This window comes from Ochotona princeps, chromosome 10 (genome assembly GCF_030435755.1).
Source record: "Ochotona princeps isolate mOchPri1 chromosome 10, mOchPri1.hap1, whole genome shotgun sequence".
Taxonomy (NCBI): domain Eukaryota; kingdom Metazoa; phylum Chordata; class Mammalia; order Lagomorpha; family Ochotonidae; genus Ochotona; species Ochotona princeps.
The window spans coordinates 47735695-47758855 of NC_080841.1; the positions used below are offsets into that span (position 1 = coordinate 47735695).

The 23161-nt window shown below is 37.2% G+C and overlaps 1 protein-coding gene across 1 annotated transcript in view; it reads left to right on the forward strand.

The window, feature by feature from the left end:
* FMN2 (formin 2) overlaps positions 1 to 19879 on the forward strand; it is a 293706-nt gene extending 273827 nt beyond the window's left edge. Inside the window, exons 18-19 of the mRNA XM_058669764.1 lie at positions 17287 to 17368; positions 18475 to 19879. Of these exons, the coding sequence (XP_058525747.1) occupies positions 17287 to 17368; positions 18475 to 18501 (109 nt within the window). The 3' untranslated portion in view covers positions 18502 to 19879. The remainder of the gene's footprint in view (positions 1 to 17286; positions 17369 to 18474) is intronic.
* The last annotated feature ends 3282 nt before the right edge of the window (positions 19880 to 23161 follow it).

The following is a 23161-nucleotide window of genomic DNA, read 5'->3' on the forward strand; positions in this document are numbered from 1 at the left end:
CATGATCGTTTAGTTTTTCCTGTTGAACTCTGCCTAAGGTTTAGAAATAACCATGAGAGGACATGAAAATCAGACTCAAAAGGAATTATTAATGAGAATGTTTCTAAGTGTGGATATGTTAGGAATGGTAGTGGAAGAGCAACCAGGGTGATCATCATCACTGTGGCATTTTCAGGATATTTGTTTCAATGTAGTAAGGTCAAAGTATCTTGGGGAGAAGAAAAAATGGTCTTAGCAAAGTAGGTATAATATCCGTAACCACAGGCGAAGGTACTCTACAGCATTAGCCATTAGGAAAATGACAAAACCAGGATGAGATATACTTCCTGCTCACCCTCAGTGGTACTTTATTTATTTTTATTTTTTGAAAAAGATTTTTTTATGGAAAGACAGATTTACAGAGAGCTTTTTAGCTCTTTTAATCTTTGACCCATTTTGAAATTTTTTTTTTACAAAATTCAGGAGAGTATTTTAATTAGTGGAGATAACAGGAAAGAAAACAGGCTTTAGAACTGAATACATACATACATAAAATGTGTATGTATATACATACACACATATAAATACATAAAAATGAAAAAAATTGAATTGGTTTTTGTATAGGGTGAAAAGTGAGAAATCTTTCTTCAAACTTCTATATTTGGATATCTGATTTTTCCTGCACAAGTTACTGAAGACACTGTTCTTTCTCCAGGTTATGTTTTTGACGTGCTTGTCAAAGATGAATTGGCTGTAGATGTGTAGGTTAAATTCTGGGGCTATTCTGTTCCATTGGTTTATGTATCTGTTTTTATGCAAGTCTCATGCCATTTTAGTCTAAATCATTAGGTAGTGTGCCTTGAAATCTGGCCTTGTTAATACTTCCAACTTTGTTCTTTTTGCTCAAGAGCAGTGGGGCTATTTGGAGTTTTGTGCTTCTATAAAGAGTTTAGAATTGTGTATCATTGACATTTTATTGGTGATCGTATTGAAAGCAATATGCACATTTTAATTAATTCTCCCACCCATAAGTACAGGAAGTCTTTAATTTTTGTCATTAGTTGTTTGCAATTTTCCATTATTTAAATTGTTAATAACCTAGGATGAATGTATTTCAAGGTAATTTTTTTTAGCTATTGTGAATGAGATTTCTCTGATAAGTTCTTTCTCACGGAATTCATTTTTTTATTGGTATGTTAAAAATGCTGCTATCTGCATGTATTGTTTCTGTGTATTATGATTTATAAAATTATAATATAAAATTTATAATATTCCAAATGGTGGGCCTCTTTGGTTTCCATTTACATAAAATTATGTCATCTGCAAATATGGATAATTTGACTTTCTCTGTCTTGCTTATATGTCTTTTATTTCTTTCTTTTGCCTATTTGTTCAGGATAACATTTCCAGGACTATACTGATTAGTAGCCATGAGTGTGGGTGTTTCTGCCTAATCCCAGATCTCAGAGGAAGTACTCTCAGGTTTTCCTAATTCTGTATGACATTGCCTGTATATCCAGTCTTTACTGTGTTAAGGTATATTCTGTCTACCCTAATCTCTTTACACCCTAGGCACCGCCTATGAAAGGGACTGAAGCAGTAGGAGTGGTGACAGCTTCATGCACAGTTCTGGGCAGTGGTGAGCGGCGCTGCCTGGAAGCTCCTGTGTGCGTGATGCCTGGCAGCATCAGGTAGTTCTCTGTGTGCTAGGAGTAAGGTGCAGTTGTGTAATATGCATTGTGCAGGAGTAAGCTACAAATCTGAGGTTAGGTGTCCCTGCTTCCCATGCCTTAAGGTCAGGGTTTCCCTGCTGTTTTGTACCCTGTGCCCCTTATAGTACAAAGCACTGAGATTATATGTTAGGGTCACCATTGTCTTGCTGGGTTTAACTGGAGTGATGAGGCTGATAACTTTGTTGCTAGAGTGCTGGTGTATCCGGTGAGATGGAGATGTGCAGGGATTCTGTTCCCTGGGTGCTATGGATTCTAAAAGTGAGTCTTTTCTTGCTGCAATGCCACAGCTGGTAATCTGGGGTTGTGGGAGATAGAATGTGAGCTCCTTCACTGGATCCAAAGCAGCAGTCCTTTCTTTAGGTAGCTCTCCTTGCTGAGCTCCTAGTCTCTGGGGAGTGTGGATGCCTTCCTTCCCTGGGATTGTCCATATAAGGTGCTGTTACACATGGACTGTGCTGGGACTTTCCCATTTTCCCTGCCCTGCAATCAGGCTTCCCCTTGGCCTGGGGCCAGAGACTCAGTGGCTGGTTGTCTTTGTTCCTGCCTGCTGTCAATCCGGGCTCCCTGTCCTACCACATTTCTGTGATTGCCCTGCATTGTTCTTCCATGGGCAGTCACATTGAAATACATCTATTTATTTTATTTATTTTGGCTGTTTGTGCTCAAGGAGATAAATGTTGGCATCTCTATTCAGCCACCTTGAAACATTTTTGCAACGATTAATAGTGATAATGTTATAGAGCCAAAAATAAATGAAAATAGAATTGAACTTATGCTAATTCTAAAAATGATCTAAAACATACTTTTTTTTGTGTCATATAGACTTTCTTATTAAAACTATACATCCTAAATATGTAGTAGCTGGAGTTTGCACAATCCTTTGAGTATTATCTATAACTACTTTTATTTTTTATTATCTGTGGATTTATTTTACATTTATTTCCAGGATAAAGTATATAATAAAATGCTTAGGACGCACTAATACCTTGAATATTTTTCTTTTGAGTTTGAAAACTTTAACCAACTTCATCTGTCATTTTATCTTGTTGGTAATGTTAAATATTCTCTAAGTAATCCATCAGCATTGTCTCCAATCTCCCACTTGGCCTTTGCCTTGGCCATGTTCCACTGCCAATTGATTTTAGAGGCTGCTGCCTTTCTTTGGGACTAGCAGTTAAGTGGGCATTCCAGCATCATGCTTTGCATCTCAGTGAAGGAAAAATGTCTCTGGCCAATGTGTCTCCATAGATCATCGATCTCTCTCTGGGAGGAGACCATTGTGTCTCCTTACTGAGTCCCTCTTTGAATGATTTAAAACTTGATGCTGAGCTATATAAAGTTCTGTTAGAATGGCTGTTCCCTACAGACTGAGAGTAATCCTGATAGCAGCCACTTGTGCTATATATAAAAGGAGTGTGCTGACCTCTATAAGCACATTCAACTAATAGTCACACCTAACAAAGTAGAAACTTATTTCATGTTAGTACCAAGTCAGGAAGTAGGTCTGCCTTGTCCCTTGCAGACACAGGCAGATTTAAGCTTCCTGGATTTCTATAAGGAAACATAAGCTTATAGTATTGACATGAACAAGATTCTAGGTGCATTGGGTTTGAATCTGGAGCTATATTGCCATGAGCAGCATGGACCCAGTATCCCTCAGTTACTTCCATCTCTTCTTGGGTTTCCCAATGTTCTCTGTCCTTGGGGGTGGTTCTGGGGAAGGCAGGAGATGATTTGAATTAGCACTGGAGGAAAGGCAAGCAGCCAGCTTTAGACTTAGAACATACTGCCTTAGAGATTCTGGATCCCCTGGGTACCATTAACCAGAGATGACCTTTATTTCCACCAAAGGAGGAGACAGGCTGAACAGAACTGCTGTGGAGTAAATAAGAGTTTCATTGGTACCGTATTCCAAAAGGATAAGCCTGATGCACTGATGGTATGACAAGTAATGAGACGTGAAAGGAGTTCAGATTTTTACATAGAGTATGTGCAGTTGTGCTAATGATTTTACTTTATGCTCTGTATATTTAGGTGTTATTAATGATTCTCTTTTGTTGAATGATATGTAGTTTGGACCACATTTATTACCAGTTTGGAAAATAATAACAATATTAAGTTAATTATGTAGATATTCACTTATTTTCGAATGTATGGAATTCTCATAGAGAAATTCAGTTAGAAATTAAAATAGCCAGAAGCAGAAGTTTAGAAGTAAAGACAATCCATGTTTCTCTAATCATTAGTTAGACAGGAAAAAAATTATATTGGGAATGTGTCTCTAGAATTTTTCAAAGAAAGGAAGGAGGTTAAAGTATTAGCATTTTAATCTTTAAAATATTTTAATGACCATTACATTATATTTTAAAAAACAAGACACATCAGAAATAATTGTATTTATAGTAGATATTAGTTTTGTTAGAGAAAATTGTTTTTAAAAGTTAACATTTGTGAACCTGGTGCAGTGGCCTAGCAGCTTAAGTCCTTGCCTTGCATGCACAGGGATCCCATAAGGGCACCAGCTCCCATCCAGCTCCCTGCTTGTGACCTAGGAAAGCAGTAGAGGATGGCCCAAAGCCTTAGGAACCTGTGCCCATGTGGGAGACTTGGAAGAGGCTCCTGGCTTTGGATCAGTTCACTTCTGGGCATTAAGGCCATAAAAAAAATAAAAACGTTAACATTTGTGATTCAAATTCCTATGGCCTAGGGGTGAACATTTTAGAAAACTTTGATGAAATTCCACTTGGCCACTTTAAAGTTTTGCAAAGTGTAATACAGTAAGATGAGGCACGGTTCAAGAAAGCACACTTCATTGGTTAAGAGATGTTCACAGACAACTCAACAGCCTTCATTTTAAAAGGCAAACTAGCTATCAACATTAAGGCATTTTTAAATCCATCTGCTGATTTTAAACAGCAGCACTCATGTTTCTTTGCTTATTTTAAACATGACTCTATTTCCTATTGCTTCTGAGGATGTTTCTTCATTTTCTTCATTTTACACAAGTCAAATAACATAGATAATAAAAATATGAGCTTGTAGTTATCAAGATATGGGTTTGACATGTAAGGGCATTTTAAAGCACTCACAGAAAACTCATGATCTTTTAATTCCATCTGTCCACAATTTTTTTCTTATTCAAGAGTCAGAGATAAGCACACAGTGGGAACTATTAAATTCCTTCGTGTATGTCTCTGGAAGTACCTGTGTGGGCCTTGACAAACGAACTTACCTCTCAGCCTCCATTGTTTCATCTATAAAATGAAGGCAATGATAGGACCCAATTCCTAGAGTATTGCTAGATTAAACAAAGTAAGGCTGAGTCTGAAACATTCAGTCCAGAGCCGTTTTCTCTTGGCTACAATCTGGAAACCCAAAAACTTCTAAAACCAACTATTTATAGGTTTGTGACAAATGTGTCTGTCAGCCAGACTGAGCTTACATGAAGCTATTCATATCCCTTACTCAGCCCTCTTTCATATGTTTACTACAGAAATATGAATGTATTTGATTTTTCTGTGCTAGTCAGACTCTTTTTATAGTATTGTCTGAAATTGGAAAAATTTTGAACTCTATGATCACCCTGTTCCCAGGGGTGTTGGGTAAATAGTTATAGAATGAATAAATGTCTAGCAGCCTGAATCACATGCTCATTAGATCTAAGCTTCTGTCTCAAGGAGCACACAGGTGAAACCATCTTCTGTTGTGTGTAAAGGATTTGCAGATGTTTAACTGTGAAGGTGCTACCAAGTTTTCTGTCCTGACAGAATATCCTCTATTTTGTTAATCGTTTGGAATCTCTTTGGGCTTTCCTGGTTTACTTAGTTTCTTTCTTAGACTTCCTCATGTGATATTTCTTCGTATGTCTTCTCCTTAGTATCTGAATGAACAGACAGATGAATGTTTCTAAGTAGCTTCCCTTTAAAAATGATATTTAGCTGACATATTTAATGTGTCTAAAATTGTAAAAAAAATTCAATCTTTCAGAATCGCATAGATTTAAATACAGAAAATTAAGTAGATAATAATATATATGAATATGATTAAAATATATTTCATAATAGATATAAACATGTATGTTAATCTAAAAAGTAAATAAGTAGGAAGTAGATATATTAATAACTTCATATTTGCTAAACAATGCAAGTTTTTTGTTATGTTTTTAGGGCTTTTTATCTGCTTCTCAAAATATGATTCATCTGTACATATGCATGGGGATTCGTTAGAAGCAGACCTTCCTTGACCTTGCATGAAACCTACTAGTCGGTGGTATAGGAAACAGTAGTCTGTGTTTTAACCAATGCTCTAGATGACACCTGTGAACATTGGAACAAAGAATCATTGTGCAAGATGTTGGATAATGAAAAGATTAATACAGTACAGAACACAAGCTTTACTTTTACCTGCAGCCATTCCTGCCTGCTTTTCCCTGAATCCCTGTATTCAACCATGATTTCTTCCCCATGTATATGCTTGTGAGAGATGACTGAAAGCAATAATTAACCAAAACTGTGGAGGTAGACTTTATTGCTATTTGTCTGGATTTGTTTGGAGCTACAGATCTACCCCAATTGGGTAAATTACCCCTAAAAAAATCATTTCACAATGTTAAGTTTCAGTATCATCATCTATAAAAGGGGGGTTAACAAACAAGATCTATCTATTGAGGTTATTAGAAGATTTAAAGGAGATAATATCTGTAAATACTTCTAAAGCAATGCTTGGTACATCTCACACATCAAAGATAGCTCCTGTAGTGGCCAAGGAGACAGTGTGCTATAACTGTGACAGAGATGAACAATACTTCCTGCTTTCCAGGAATTAATGTTATCATGTGTTATAAGATGCTTATTCCATGGAAATTCTTTCTAAAGAGGAAGGGGGATTGGGTATCAGGAAATAGACTGTATTTCAACTATTCTAAGCTACTTTCCATTACAGGAGTATCATTTTTGTCATATTAACAGCCAGCCAGTACAATCATGATTTTCATGGTAGGATGTTACAGTAAGAACACAGACTCTGAAGTTGAGCAGATCTGAAGTTTCTGTCTTTCTTTTATTGTGTGCAAAGAGGAGCATCTCCGAGGCATAAGCTCCTTGCCTCTACAATAGAATAGGATTTCTCACACCTGATCACCAGTAGCTAAATGAGATGGTGCACGTGAAATACCCACTGTTTCAAATACATTAACAACTCACTGAAAACATGATGTAACCCAATAATTTTGGGAATATCTAATGTTTAGGGCAAAATTCTCTGTTCTAAATTAAAAGACTCTATATAAATGTTACCAGTTGATTGTGTTTCAACAACTTCATTGGTATGCTCTTTTTAAGAGGAAGATAATCAAATATAAAGTCACAGAATTGTTTTCTTAGAGTATGCTTATTATTTAAGAATCCTGCAAAAAAAAAAAAGAAGAAAGAAATTCTGTCATTTGCAACAAAATGGCCCCAACTGGAGACCATTATGCTCAGTGAAAGAAGCCAATCCAATAAGGACAAATATCATTTGTTCTCTATGATATAAGACAACTTTCTTCCAAAATAGAAAATGAAAAGACATATCGGTAAACGAGTTTATACTCATCATCTCAAACAAATAATGTAATGGAGACCAGAGTTCCAGGAAATTAAGAACTTCAGTATGCATCTCTATGCCTAAAAATATTAGACCCCAATAAAACTGTTGAATATACCTTGACAACAAAATGCTGGACTCCTTACCATTGCTTATACCTACAATGTCATGACACACATAAAAGGCAGAATACTGGAGTTAAGATTACAGCTGAAGGACTTGGGCAGAGAGAAGGGAGGGGGTGGAAAAGGAGAGAAACCCTATACTAACAAAACTGTAAGACAGAAAATAATAAAAAAGAATCCTGCCATTTAGCCATTGTTCCTCTAGTTGACCATTGGCATCCCATAAGAGATTCTTCAATGCTAAATTGAATTAAAGTTATCTTTTCCACTAATGAATTAGGATAGTTTAACATGATTTTACAATGGATCATTACACTCTCCAAGTGATCATATGTTGAAAGTAAGATTAGTTTCTCCAAAAGATGAAAGAAATTACGACACTCTTATTTCATACCTTTGTGTTCCACTTACATTCATTCAGACTAAATTTTCATGTGCATAAGAAATTATACAGGTAAATTAATATTCTTCAGGGTCAAATCAGAAGTTTGAATAGTTGACGTAAGATGTGAATTGAACATCAAAATAATTCTTTGGAAGATAAAGACAACACCAAGATTTAGTCTTAGGTTCTAATTGTTTGCCAATATTTTCGTAACTTTTAAGCTTAATTGTAATTTCCATATGCATCATTCATTTATCGAGTTAGGTACTCAATAATGCCAATATTCTAAAACCCAAAGCAATCTGAATTCTGAAACATGGTCCAAGCATTTCACATGAAGGATTTTCAGCCGTAAGACTTCTTTAAAATAAAAACTTCAACATAGAGAATTGAATCAATATGCCTGCCTGGTGTATCAAAAATACCTTGTATTGGACGATAGTGCTTAATTCAAAGGATTCATGGAGAATACAGGAAAAGAGCAGTTTATGAGAACAGATTTAGCAAAGGTATCCCCAAAAGGGTGGGAGTGGGTCAGGTCCCTAGTATTAGTACTCAGGAAACATTGTAGAATTAGAATAAGGTTTGCTGGAACCAGACTGTAAATGGCCTTGAATACCCCCACTAGAGAACTTAAACAGTTTTATTTCTTGGCAAGCAAATTAGTGACTCAGATGATTCCTATGTTGATTAGGGGTTGGTGAGACCAGCATGGAAGCCAGTCTACAGGGTATGGCATTGTTCCAGGTGACATAAGGATGCTTGAGAAGCAATCAGAATGCTGGAATTAGAGAGATTGAGAAAGATTATTAAATCATTCCTGTGGAATAATTAATAACATATTCTGAACCATTTGTGTGGGGGTAGTGAGTGGGAGAGAAAGGATCGGAAATGTGTCAAGGAACCAGATGAATGGTGATTAGCAATCATGCTCCTAACCAGGTCCAAAGGTTGTCCACTAGGACCTGGAGCTCAGAGGAAAAGTCAGAGCTAACAGTTTGAGCTTGAAAGTCTTAGGCCCAGAAATGGTCAATGGAGTTGGGAAATGGAGATTTCCAGCAGATACCTTGGAGTCGAGATTAGAATCTTGGGCGAAAAAAATAACGGTTGAGAGGAAGTTTACTAAATAAGAATAATAAGAAAGATAAAAAACTCCTCTCCAGAAAGACAGCTGTAAAAGTTAGAAACCCCCTGAGGACCAAAGGACAAAGAGTATTTGAAGAATTTAGAGACCCATTAACCAATCTGATGCATGATGCAAAGATTAGAAAATGACTTGTAAGTTTGACAGGTTTTTTTTGGGTTTTTTTTTTTTTTTTTACTAAACAAAAGGAAGGTACAATGAAGCTTGCTTTTTTTGTTTTAAAATGATCACAAAGTAGCATTCTTTCATGCCCTACCACGAGGAAAAGAAAATCAAGACTTGGAAAGCTCATTCACAAGGTATAAAACACATTTAAGAATCGTCAATACTCAGCAGTTATCAAAGAGTTTCAGTTTATAGGAAATTTTTCATTTGGTCGATTGAGTTGGTCATCTAACTGAATCATTCTCTGATCTCTTTTTGCACACCTACACTTGACAAAAAATGTTTTCAGAAAACAGGGATACATATTAATGTATATTAGTTGTATGTTCACAGAAATAATGTTTTTCAGTATTTAGAACAGAATCATAGACCTAACCCTTGGACTGTGAATGTTCCTCAAAGCTGAGCTCCATTTGTTGTTATAAGTGGCAGGTTTGATCTTTGTGAAGTGAGTGCAGTGTGCTGTGTGAGGCACCTGTGACCTGGGTCTAGCATCCTCTGGAAAACAAAAGTCTTTCTTCTACACTTAATGTTCACATAGAGCCATAGAGAGCTTGTTTTTCCTACTGTTAGGAGCTAGTTTCTGCTCGCTCGTTGTAATTCCTGTGTGCAGTCCTGCCGACTGCAGATGCGAATTTTTCTCCAAAAAACTAAGTTTTCAGTGATGAGATTCAGTGCAAGGAGAAACGTAGGTTCTTTGTAATTGAGAGGATGATAAGTGATTTCCATTGTTTCTCAACTATCTTTATTATTGTGTATGTGAGTATTTTAAATCACTGGTACTGTAAAGGGGAGGGGACAGATCCAGAAATAAGTTTTCCCCAATCACATATAATTCCTTAAGGTGTTTGATGCTTGTTTCTGTCCTTGCCTGAAGACAGAAAGCCATAGCTCTCAGGCTGGCATTGCTAACCAGCTTTTTCCCTGTTGCTCCCCTCTGCCTCCTTCAGGAGTGTGGTATGGGTGTGTCTGTCTGTTTTCTTCAGATTTTTAAAAAAAATTAGTTTGTAGGCAAACAAATAATGTTACGAGAAAACTTCAAAAAGGTCATAAAAAGTGGAATTAAGAAGTAATTACTTGGGTAAATGTCTTGAAATCCATGCGTAAGTCTTCTGTAAACCACATTTTTTGAATATCACTTGTACACATCAGCTTCAAAATTTTTTGTAGCAAAATGAGCTTTTCAGATTCATTTTCCATAAACTTTTTGAAGTCCATCCAACATGTTACAGTGAAATACATTGCAAACCAGTAAAAAGTATGACTCTTAGCTTACTGCTTGAAGAGCCATGTCCACTGTGTTTGGGGCCCAGCCCTGCTGGTATCCTTGCTCCATGCTACATTTAAATCTCTTTAAGGTTGTTAGACTCCGCCGACCAAGCAGGCTACTCCCAGGAAGCCAGCTGGAGCCAGTAGGAAAAGATTCATTTGCCCACAGGTACTTAGACCAAATTATTAATGAGCAGTGGCTCCTTTTCTCATTGAACTGAATGATGAGAGCGTTTGTTTTCTTGATAAGACTGTGGCCAGCCTGGCGTTTAGTCTAGAAGGTAGACAAAGGTTATTTTGACCGCAGATTGCAGGGATATCTCATGTTTTTTTCTCTTTATCTATGCGAAAGTGTATCTGCCTCATCCATCTCACAAACTGTCTTTAAATTAATCACACTGAATTTTTGTGTTGTTTGCCTGACAACCAGTGGGTCTGAGGTAGGGGTTGGAGAGTGCAGAGAAAAAGACATCTTTATTAGAACAGAAAAAAGAAACCACTGTGTTTAGAGTAACCCCTAATGTAAATGAACCTACTTATACTAAGGATAAATTTCCAGAATCTTCTTAACTGTTTTACAAAATACCAAAATAACAATGGGGATTTGAAGCTAGCTTTAACAAGTCCTATGATGAAACCTATTTTTTATTCTCTTGCTCACATTTGTCTTCCCTGATCTTAAATATACTTTTATTAAACCGGTCTTGTGTAACTTAGTTCCAAGTTTCATATCCTAAAGATAAATAAAGCTATCATCATTAGGACTATTTGTAATATCAGAACTAAAACCTTATGTGAATGTGTTGTCATTTGTTTAGTTTTTCACTGAATTACATTTATTTTATTTTTTAAAAGATAAATTTTATCTCAGGATAGTTAGCAAGGTGAACTTACTCTTATACTTTAACAAGTAATCTTTTCATTTATTCAGTTTTGCTCAAGGCATAGAAAAACAATCTCCATTGAAAGATCATCTCGTATTCTTATTGCTCAATGAAGGCTTCCCTTCTGTGAGTTGTTCTCACCAACATCATGAACTCCAGAGAACAGTGTCACACATATTTGCCTTGACAGCCTTAACTTGAGGTTTTATCTTCATTCTGCCATAATTTCTATCTTGATAGACAAGTTATTGAATAGCTAGATTGGATTGTGCAATATGACCAGGTATTCAGGATGCCAGGGGTTAAAACCATCAGCTGATCGGAGTGATGGACGGTGGCGGGCACTGTGCTTACTAGTAGTACATGTAGGAGCCTGGACTGGGAATGCCTCAAAGTTCTTTTTAGGGGGATTCCCCTGAACAAAATGGAGGAATCAAAGCATTAATCAAAAAAAGATGGAAAATGGAGTAGATGAATCAACCACCTCAGCTTTATGCTTGCAGCGGAAAACTGGACAAGGGGAAACCCTAAGACGGACTATGTCAATCAGTGGACTCTGCACCAGCCTCATCATACCTGGACTGTTGCTGATGATATGTTGGTGCTTCTAATTGATCGAGGTGACGCTCTGCTGGCTCTGCCTACAAACCTGAGAGGGCCTCCCTAAGAGGCGGTTGAACTTGAACTGGACAAGTGGGATGCTGGACTCTGTATGGTGTAAACTTTTAATTAGGGAATCTCAACGGAACTTGAGCTGTGGTTATGCATCAAGGTGAAGGAATTCATGATGGGGGAAGGGTTTGGGGTGAAGGGGGGGGAATCCCAGTACCTATGAAATTGTGTCATGTAATGCAATGTAATTAATGAATAAATGAATATTTAAAAAAAAAAAGAAAAAAAAAAAACAAATAGAGCTGATGTGTTCTGCCTATCTGTAACTTGCACTGCTGGCCTCTTTAACCTTCTAAACACAGCTGGGAATCCTGAAGGATGTGGGAGTTGTGGGGAAGGCAGAAGCCTGTGGCAGCTGAAATCACTGCCTACAAGTCAAGGAAGTCTATTTGTTTAGCTGGAACTAAACTCAGAATCTTATTGGTTTAAGTCGAGGCACTATTTAAGTCAGCTTCGTTATCCGATTTTCTCCTCTAGAGAAGACAGAATTTATCAAAAGCAGACAGAGGTTCTACCTAAGACATTGACATGCTGGCTCACGGTCTGCCATCCCACGAAGAAATGAAAAGAAAAAGAAAGAAAAACAACTTTAAAAGTATACACAAAGCCAGTAAAATGCAGAGCGTTGGACCAGTGCGTGGACAAGCTTTCTTAGGAGACCTTTAAAAAGTGCCCTGTATCACCACATATCCTACAGACACCTGGACAATAATGAACATGGGGTGATGAGGATTTTCATTTATGGAAAAAGAAACATTTGCTTTTAAAAAATCCTTGATTCAAAATTGGTATATAAAGATTGGTCCTTGGAGGGGAAAGTTTCCATTACCTGGAAATCACACGTTCAATCATTCTTCTGAATTCTTCCAAACACTGCCAGAGAAGAGCTTTGCTTTTGACAAAGATTGTTTTGTACAGATTTATTATACCTGGTTTCATGTCTTTTCCTAATTCCCCATAATTAAACATCCTGAAAAGATAAAAAATTCTTTATGTTCTCTGATGCTTCTTATATCTCCAGTGTAGTGGAAAATATCTACCTTTAAAATGCGTTTAACATAATTTGCTTTGTTTCTGAAGTTTCCTAAACAGTAAAAGATATTACAGAAATATTAGTATAGCATTGTTGTGATCATTTACTATTCAGTAGTTCTCTTTCATGTAAAGCATAATGCTACCTTTTTTGTCTTATAGTCTTTCCTTTCTGTGTGGTTGGTTATTTTCTCCAAATTGCTTTTATAAGATTTCAAAAAATATTAATTTCTCATTTTTGTATAATTTCATTTTGTTCATATTTTCCTTCTGTTGTCTAGATTGCTGATTGGAAAACCCAGATGTGAAATTGAACCAGTCACAGCTGTTGAGCTTTTAACTTCCCATGTTAGGTTTCTCAAAGGGTGAAATCTTGGTTAAGAAATGCTCTGGCTATCCCATTTTGTGTGAATGCAACCACATTAAAAAGAAAAAATAAAGCAGGGTTAGAATTTGGCTGACTAGCTAAGATGCCTGTATCCCATATGGTGTGTCTGGGTTCAGTATCTGCCCATGTGTGACTCCAGCAGCTTGCTAACGCAGACCCCAGTAGTCAGAGGTTTTGTATTGAGTCCTGTTACCCACATGGGAGACCAGAATCACATTCCCATCTCCTGACTTTGGCCTTGTATTGGGGGAATTAACCAGGGGATAGAAGTTCATTTGCTCACCCTCGCTCTCCCTCTCCCTCAATAGACAGATTTTGAACAGTATACCTTCATGTGTCATGCACAAGAGCTATGTGTCTGTACAGTAGGCACAGAGTGCACAAAATATAGGATGTTGTGCCCTATGTTCTTTAACCTAGGCGTGATTTCTTCTCACAGTATATTCTCTCTGCATAGCAACTGCTTTCTCTCTTCACAAACAAAATGCTGTCCTTCTTTTTACTTCCCTCATCCTTTCCAAGTAGCACCTATGTCTTTCTTTAAAATCACTTGATGTGTTATCTCTGCCATGCCTTTTCACTTAAAGTCTTTGATGTCTGACTGTGAAATGAACATCTTGTTCCTACTCAGCTGAAAACGTTTTAGATATTTTTGAATGAGGGGTGAGACAGGAGGGAAAGATGATGGAGCATGTACAGTTACTCAACAGACCCAGACTCGCAGCTGATGAAATCCACCATGACAGCCCAGACGGAGAGCCCGAGTAGGAAGATACTAATATTGATTGCTGCTGCAGAGGGCCTCCAAGCTGACTTTTTGTTCCTTGTTTTTCTTCCTCCTGCCAACTCTGGCAGCATTATCTGACCTCCAGGGGCACATTCTTTTTTCTTCCTGCTTAAAGTGTGGAAAAAAATGTCTTGTTGTCAGAGTTGTGTTGAAATAAAATTGGCGTTGGGAGGAAGCAACACTTGCTAAGATGTTTAGGAAGGGTGGATTCACGAAGTGCTGAACTGAGCAAGATTACATGATCCGAGTTCATCAACTGGCAAAACAGAGGGGTGAGGAAGTGTTGTTGTCTTGGGGTCTGATCTGATTGCCCTGCTGGGCTTCAGGGAATGTTGATACCTCATTTCCAGGGTTCTATTTCTTGAAGTGACAGTCACTCGCTGCCTACATCAGATTGCTCGCCTTTGGGTGCTCCTTCTGAATGCACCCCAAAGGGACTAGGGATGTATAACACTAAGGCTGGAGAAGAAGCACTTGGTCTGACCCCTGGGCCTCCCACCTCCCACATTGGAGCACAGACTTGATGAGACTCAAAGTGACTGAGTCTCTGCCGAACTTGTGGGAGACCTGGATTGAGGTCCTAGTGCCTGATGCTAGGCCCATTGTAAGCATTGGAGGAGTGAACCATTGGATGGGGTTCACACTCCAATTCTTGGTCTCTCTCTTTGCCTTTTAAGTAAATAAATAAAATGGAAAGAATCTCCTGGTGAAGCAGGAGACACATTTTGACAAATTCTCCTTGACCCTTCTTAGAAATTAGAAGAGAAGCTGTTTAGTGTCCTGGTGCTGTTTTGCTATTTTTCACATCATTTATGTGTACATATACAGAGGTGCTTAGAAGAGACAATTGACCGTCCTAGCCTACATCCGAGAATCTGAGGCAAGACTAGCAATATCATTTCAACAATCATTTGTGGTAATGTACAGAATCTATGGCAATGGGATGACTGCTCATAGTTGTAGGAACTCATTGTGTTTTTCTGTGATCTCGCTCAACCTTTGCATAAGTCATACTCCTCCTCTTTTCCCATTAACTGCATTTTCCCTTTTCTGGGAAACTGAAATGTTTATCTTTTAAATAAAACTCATCTGTCAACCTGATCTAGAACACATTTTTGTAACTTCTTTTTATTCATTTAATGAACCTTTTCTGGAGGTTCAGGCAAACACAGGTGGTTACACTAATGTGTAACCTGTTATTGACTTACTTGTTTGTTTCTTTCTAAAACTAAGCTGTTCCCAATGCCTGACATGGAGTTACTGCTCCATAAGTGCATGTCAAATTGACGTTTGACCTAAAGCCTTTCACGGGGTCCTCTCCAAGCACAGTCTCTACTGGTCTCCTCGAAATACAGGGTCTCCTCGGGGTCTGCTCCAAGAATACTCTGTACTGTCTGCATCGCCGTTGGCGTAAGAGATGACTGAATTTGTTTTTGTATAAAATTAAATGTGTTTGTACCAACCACTGCTTCCTGTGATCTGAACGAAAATGTGTCTTTAGGACAAAATTAGTAAGACGTGGAGACTATTAAGAGGCTTTGGAGATCTAAATACTTGTGAAGTACATTTTTAAATGTCACAAAATGCTTTAAAGAGCTCCAAGTAAATTTAAGAGGGGATCTACTGGATTTTGACTAAGTGCTAAAAAAACGTTTCCTTAATTCCCAATCCAAATACTTCAACTTAAATTTACTGGTAGCTATTTCAGAGGAAGATGGGGACTCTGTGATCCTTAGTTTGTTATAAAGAAAATGTTTTTGTCTTCAAATGTTTAGAGGAGGGATTAAAGGCAATTTATGGCATGGGTAGAAAGTAATAAAAGCGGTAACAATGGAGTGTCTTCCAAATTGTCCACATTTACTGGAATTACTAACAGTATCAACCTGGCAAGAATTTTATGTTCAAAAAATTACTTTCATTTGTCATGAAAAATGAAAACTTTAAAGTAAACTATAACATCACTCTCAGAGCAGCTACTCTGAAATATTTTATTCTGTTGTTGAAAACAGAGGTTGATTCAGTTACATGTAGGAGGTGGATTTTGTCATTTGATCGTTTGCCACTGGACTTGAAAAATATATAATTCATTTCTTTCTGGAAATTAAGCTACAAAATATGTACTCATACTTCATTTGATTTTTCCATGATTCTACGTTCAATTCCAAAGGGACAAAAACATCATGAGGAAAAATAATGAGTTAGATTTACTTTTCTTCCTTTTGTAAACAGAAAGGCAATTTACAGATTTCTCACCATTGCATTGAAACAATTGTGTTTCATGGTATTTTCCAATTGCACAAGAATTTTTCTTTAAAGTGAAAATGTACTGGATCTTCATAGCAACTCTGGATGATACTAGTAGTAACTACTAATAGTAATAATTTTAAAGGTGAAATGATTGAGCCACTTTACTCTTTAGGGGAGTACCAGGGTTAAGAGTATTTGTATGGTACCAGCTTTGAATAGCAGTGCCAAAGCCTTAAATCTGGACTCTTTTTAATTTTATTTCTGTTCATTCATTGTCCATAGCATGCCTATAAAAATCTTAAAAAGGGAAAAATCCTAAAGATGTTAAAACATATTGTGTTTGTTCTCTATTTCATATCACTTGAAATAGTAAAATTTTTACACACTTCATGGAGCTGAAAGTTTAGCAACTCCCCAATATTTGTGGCAAAATAACTTGCATGGATATATGTAGCACAGAAAGTGAATCTGAAACCACTATAGTAAGCATATGATTTTGCATGGTATTCCTAATTGTTGTAATGCGTATGGATTGTATAATGATGAGGTCTCGTTTATACGATATAGCAACTCTACACTCATCTGCTGTTACTTTATTGTATATAAGATTCCTGTGTGTATCCTCTGCACAAAAATATACGTGTGTACTTGTAGCATTCTGTCAGTTATCCATTGATTCCAAGTTTAGAACTTCTGGATGAATAATTATCTTGAGCTGAAGATGTTTTTAAGTCAAGAGACAAACAATATTCCGAATAGGTGGCATCATTCTCTTCAATAGTTAAACTGCTTAATGAATTGTGGTTTGTTTATCCAATGTAAGGGGAATCAGTTATCCATGTAGTTGTTTGTTTGTTTGTTTGCTTACTTACATGTGTGTTCTCCCCATACAGAGTAAAAGAAGCTGAAGAGGTGTGTAGGCAGAAAAAAGGAAAATCTCTTTATAAAATAAAACCAAGACATGACTCCGGAATTGTGAGTAAAAAAAAAAAAAATTTTTTTTTTTATTTTAACTTTTGATTTTCTTAGGCTTTTAGACTGACATTCAGGTACAGAATTATCTTCTGGCTTAGTAATTCAGATCATCCTGTCAAGGATGCACACACATGTGAATATGTGTGTGTAGGCTGTGGAGGCAAGAAAGCAGTCGTTGATGGTTTGGATTCTGTAGACGTAACATTCCAAGGCTGTCTGTGAGCCCGAAGAGGCCTCCGTTGCCATCTAAAACCCAGTTGGGACATGGCAAGGGCACTGTTGTGGTTTGCTGAGTGCTTCATAATTGTCATTCCGTGGGCTCCACTTAACACACTGCTTTAAGTGCTCTCTTTGCCCATCCCTCTTATAACATTAAATACTTTGATTGAAATTAAAACGTTTCCTTTGTAATACAGCAGTGTTTGAAGGAGCATCATTTGGTACCAAATGCTGGTGAAACAGCTGTGTTCTAAGTAAAAAGTTGAGTTAGCCCTCAAAATAGGAGTATTTTGAATTGGATTAGTCTGTTTTGTTTAAATGAGAAAGACATGTTAGACCAAAGTTAGGAATTAAACCTTTACGTAAAGCTATTTTCCATTAATTTTCCCCTAGCAAATTAATCTTACTTAAGAATGTGTATTCTTTTACAGTTCAGTTTTAGTTGCTGCTCTTTTTTGATTGAAGTTCAATCCAAAGACTTTATCAAATGAGGAGGAATAATCATGTACTTCAGTCATGCTATTTTAAGTACCAGAATAGAGAAGAATAAAAGTACCTGAACCATGAAATGAACTGGTTCTTTTCCTATTTGTCCTGTCTATATAAGGCTGAGACAGAGGAAGATGAGCTGGGACTCTTCACATCAGTCTGGAATTATATTTTAAAAACATTTCCCCCCGTACTTTGCCAGTTTGTCCTGAAGAAGATTAGTAAAGACCAAATGGGTCCTATTTACATTGTTTCCCTTTGTGAGCTGATGGTTCTTTTGCATTTTCCTAAATTTAATCCAAATGAAAATACATCATGTGGGCTACTCTCCACTCTTTCAGGTTTTTTTAAAGTTCTTGTTTCTAACTATAACTTTTTATCTATGTATTTATTTTCAGAAAGCAAAGATAAGCATGAAAACCTAAACAGTGAAAAGCAGAATAAGTCATTGCCACAACTTTCACAAAACCCAGCTGACCTGAGGGTGGAAAGGAAACTACATCCATGCAAATCATTTTCTTCTGGACCTCTTGTGTAATTTTTGTGTTTTCTAGACTGTTTACTGATTATTGAATTTTGCTGTATCTTCACATAAAAATGCAAAAGTGGTAGACCAGTGGAGAATTTGACTGACATCTTTCTTTTTTAAAAGTTTATAGTGTTCTACTAGTAGACCAAAACAGCATGTAGTAAGAGGCAGTATCTGCGCCAGTTCTGAACATGCAAAACATTAGTCTAAAATTTACTTTTGTGAAACTATTCCTTGTCAAAGAAAAAAAAACTTTCCTATTCTACTGACAACCAATGCTCCTACTTCATGGTATTTAGATTTCTGGGTAAAATGTTATTTCTGGTGAGTTGTTTGTATCAGTTTCAAGTCACATATAAATTTTTCTATTTTAAATTCAAGCACTGTTTCTGTGTCATGGCCAATGCTTTTCCAACTCTTGGGTTGCTCCCAATAAATATTTATTTGCAGAAGAATATTATCTTTTTTTTAAACTCCAACAGGTAATGAAGAGAATACATAGCAAAACAAAATATTTTCTTCTAATTGAATAGGAAAGAATAAGAATTGTAAGCTTATTGAGTATTTTTAGCAGAATATGTCTACTGAGATCCTATGATGAGGTAATCTATAACAGAGCTCATTAAACTAAAGATGTGCCTCTATAATTTTTACCACAATACTTCACATTAGAAAATTTACCTAATATTTTGAAGGATAAACATGAATATAGCTCATAAAATTGCCCAACATGACTAATAATCAGTGGGGAGGAGGGATAGATATTGAATTTTTGGATGAATTGGCATCTATCTAGAATTCATTAAATAATTACCTGCCTGAGATTTTTGACATGATTGGGACTGTCTTTGTGTGTCATAGCAGATGATTAATGAGAAAATGATGATTCATTATCTAAAGGGGTCTAGGAAAATATTTGGTTTTGTTTTCTCATACTCTTTCTGGGGGTAATTTAAATTCAGTTCATAATGAGTTATGGTGATTTTTGTCTAACATTACTGTTTGTTTTTTAAAAATTATGATTAATGATGTTTGTTGTGAGTAATGGTTGTGAATAAAGGGGAGAGCTTATTGCTGTTGCAAAGCATTATGGAAAACAATGTAAGAAACAATGTTTTAAATCACAGCTATGTTTGTACTTATGTAAAGTATATAGTCTCTTTTAGTTTGTAGTATAAGTGCAAAGAAACAGTAGTGGATTTTTTTTTTCGGTTGTTGATTTGTAGTCTTCCTGTCCCTTTGGTCCCTCCAAGGTGTAGATTTCCATCCTTCAATGAAATAATAGGGCATTTAACAAAGATCGCTATGTGCAATACTGTATTTAGTGTTTCTATTTCAATTTTTCTAGAATGTTAATTTATATGAAAATAAAACAAATAAAATAGTTCTGTGTCCATTGTGTGCATACTACATAAAGGTTTTCAGAATGTAGCCATCATTTTAAACTTTGGGTGAGCAGTGGGGAATGGCAACACATTAGTCTCCATACCCACTTGAATAAAAATTTGGCATATGATTTTTGGGATCCAAGGACTTTCATCTACCAATATTAACAAATCCTGATTTAAAACAAAACAAAAAAAATCGCTGTTGTGTCTTGAACTCCTATTTACTAAACTCCAAGAGACATTCTGGTCATTTCCAATTATATATTTTGCCATTCTTCAAAGTTTCTTAAAATGTATTCCGTTCCAAATCCAGCTCAGCTTGCTATCATGTCTCTTCACTGCTGGTTCTTCTGTGTCTCAGAACTGAACAGAACCACCAATGTACCTGGAATCCTGAACTCTTCTTGGCCTCTGACTCTGTCCTTTGCTCCATGTTGATTCAGGTATCAGCTCCTGTTGTTCCTGCCTGCTGCCTATACCGAGAATGCTTTCTCTGTTTCTCCCATTAAAGTCTTCCTTAGGAAGGAAGCATCATAAACCCCTTCAGTAGTATGCTGATTGTTTCCATTTTCCAACTTAGGTTCTTCATGAGTTTTCACTCTATGAAAATATGCTGATCTGAATTTTCTGCATAACTTAGTTTCTATACATACAGATATGACCTCAACATACTGTCCAGAGTCTTTAATGTGAAAAATCCTGAGTGATCTGGGACCTTCATAAACCTATAGTTTTATCTCCTGACCTAACAAGTCTTGCATTCCTGCCCTCAACCACTAAACTGCTTTATCTTCTTTCTCAACTATAAACCTTTCTCCCTATTTTCCCTGGGCTTAAAACATTCTCAAGCTTTCCATTTGGCTCAATAATACAGGCATCTTCTTTATTTTATTTTATTTTATTTTATTTTATTTTTGATGATATTTACATAGTTGATTAGGGTGGTAAGAGTCAAGGAAAGTGGGTGAGACCTTTGTTTCCACTTTTTTATTTCTTCTGGTATCTGGGGAAAGAGAGAAAATAAAGGAAGAATCCACACCCAGCCTCCTAACCACCTCAATACCTAGGGAAGGGGAACAACCACTGGATGTCGATCCAGGGTCCCCGATCTGGAGCATGATCCAAGGGTTCTGTACAAGTGGTTTCAATAGTTTTGAGTAGCTGTCAATCTCACCATTTCAAGGATGAGGAAATCTTTCCAAAGTCCATTGGCTGACATAGTCAACCTTAGAGTCTCCAATCACCCACATGTTTGCTGCCAAAACTTAGCTAGGGTAGTTGACCAATTTGTTCTGCCCTCCATCCTCTTCTGTGGTACCAGATGTCCTCTGCAGGCTCCAATGGACTGCCATATCCTCCATGTGCACCTGCGTATGCCATCTACTGCTCTAAGCCACTGAAGAGACCCAGTTCTGTTACATGCACTCTACAGACTACAGTTCATGCGATTCTCCCCATGGTTGGAGCTTTGAGTCCAGCAGTTCAGTTGAGATTCTGAAAGAAAGTGTGTCTCAAGTGATCTCAGATCTGACTCCTGTGTGTGCTTGTAAGCACAGGGTCCAGCTTTGACGGTCATCCATTTCAGCCCATGCACACACACTGGTAGCTACAATTGCTACATCCAGCCCTGCCTGTTGTATAAACCAGTAGATTCTGTGGCCCAGCCCACCACACAATCAGCCTGCTAGGCTTCAATACCCACTGATGTGAATGAAAGCTGAATGGGATGTGAGACAGACTGGGCCAGTCTGCTGCACACACTGGCAAGCACATGAGGCAGGATTAGGATGGGCCTAGTGCTATTAGGGGTCATTCCTACTAAGCTGAAATTCCTGCTGGTGTGCATGAAGTATCTTCTTATTGTATACATCAATAAATATATCCCAGTAACTTTCTGTAGGATATGTTTTGACACCAGTTTCTGTACCTGTTAGTATAGGACAAACATTCGATATATACTGCGTTAAGCAACATCAAACTGTTAAATGTGCAAAATGCTTTGGGATCCAAATAAGTTGAAGACTGAATAGGTCCATTGTTTGTTTTTAAAAGGAGTAGCAGTGGAGCCAGTGTTTGGGAACATTGGGTAAAGCCAAAACCTGCGATGCTACTATCCTATATGGGTTTTGGATCAAGTCCTGACTGCACTGTTTCCAGTCTAGCCCCCTGATAATGGCCTGGGAAAATCAATTTAAAAATGTGTCAAATGTTTGAGCCCCTTCCACTCACTTGGGAGCCCTGAATGAAGCTACTGAAAAAATTTAGGAAATAATTTGTATATGCCAAAAACTGTTGCAGGTTTAGGGTATAATTAACAGTGAACATCCTATCATCATGAAACTTATATCCTAATTGGGATGACAAACAAAACTGAGTTAGTAATGCCAAGTAATATGAGATTTAAGTATAGTGGCAAGTAATTCATTCTTGAAGCCAAACCACTTTGACATTAACGGTGAATGTTATCATGCCTGAAAAACCTCCATGAAGTTATTGATACCATTCCTGAGAAGTCAGTTAAATAAGCTCTTTATAAATGTTCTGTATGACTTTTGAGCATTATCAAGAAGAAAAGACAAGGGAGAATGTAGTGATATTGAAAAAGGTTTAGAATTTGTTACAAAAATGCAAAGTTAAATGCATTAAAATCTTGGGAATATTCATTGAAAGACTAAAGCTAATTAAAGCAGGGAATTAAAATCCTATCGATCCAACTAAAGGTCAGAGGTAAAGAAAACACAACAAAGCAAGTATAATAAAATGCAAAGTGATTGTGTTGGGCCCAGCGGCGTGGTCTAGCGGCTAAAGTCCTCACCTTGAACATGCCAGGATCCCTTATGGGCGCTGGTTCTAATCCTGGCTGCTCCACTTCCCATCCAGCTCCCTGCTTGTGGCCTGGGAAGGCAGTCGAGGACAGGCCAAGGCTTTGGGACCCTGCCCCTGTGTGGGAGGCCTGGAAGAGGTTCCTGGTTCCTGGCTTCGTATCGGCGCAGCACTGGCCATTGCGGCTCACTTGGGGAGTGAATCATCGGACGGAAGATCTTCCTCTCTGTCTCTCCTCTCTGTATATCTGACTTTGTAATAAAAATAAATGAATCTTAAAAAAAAAGAAAAGTGGTTGTGGATGATTAATGGGAGAATATGGAGTAGAAAGAGCAGGAATTGTGA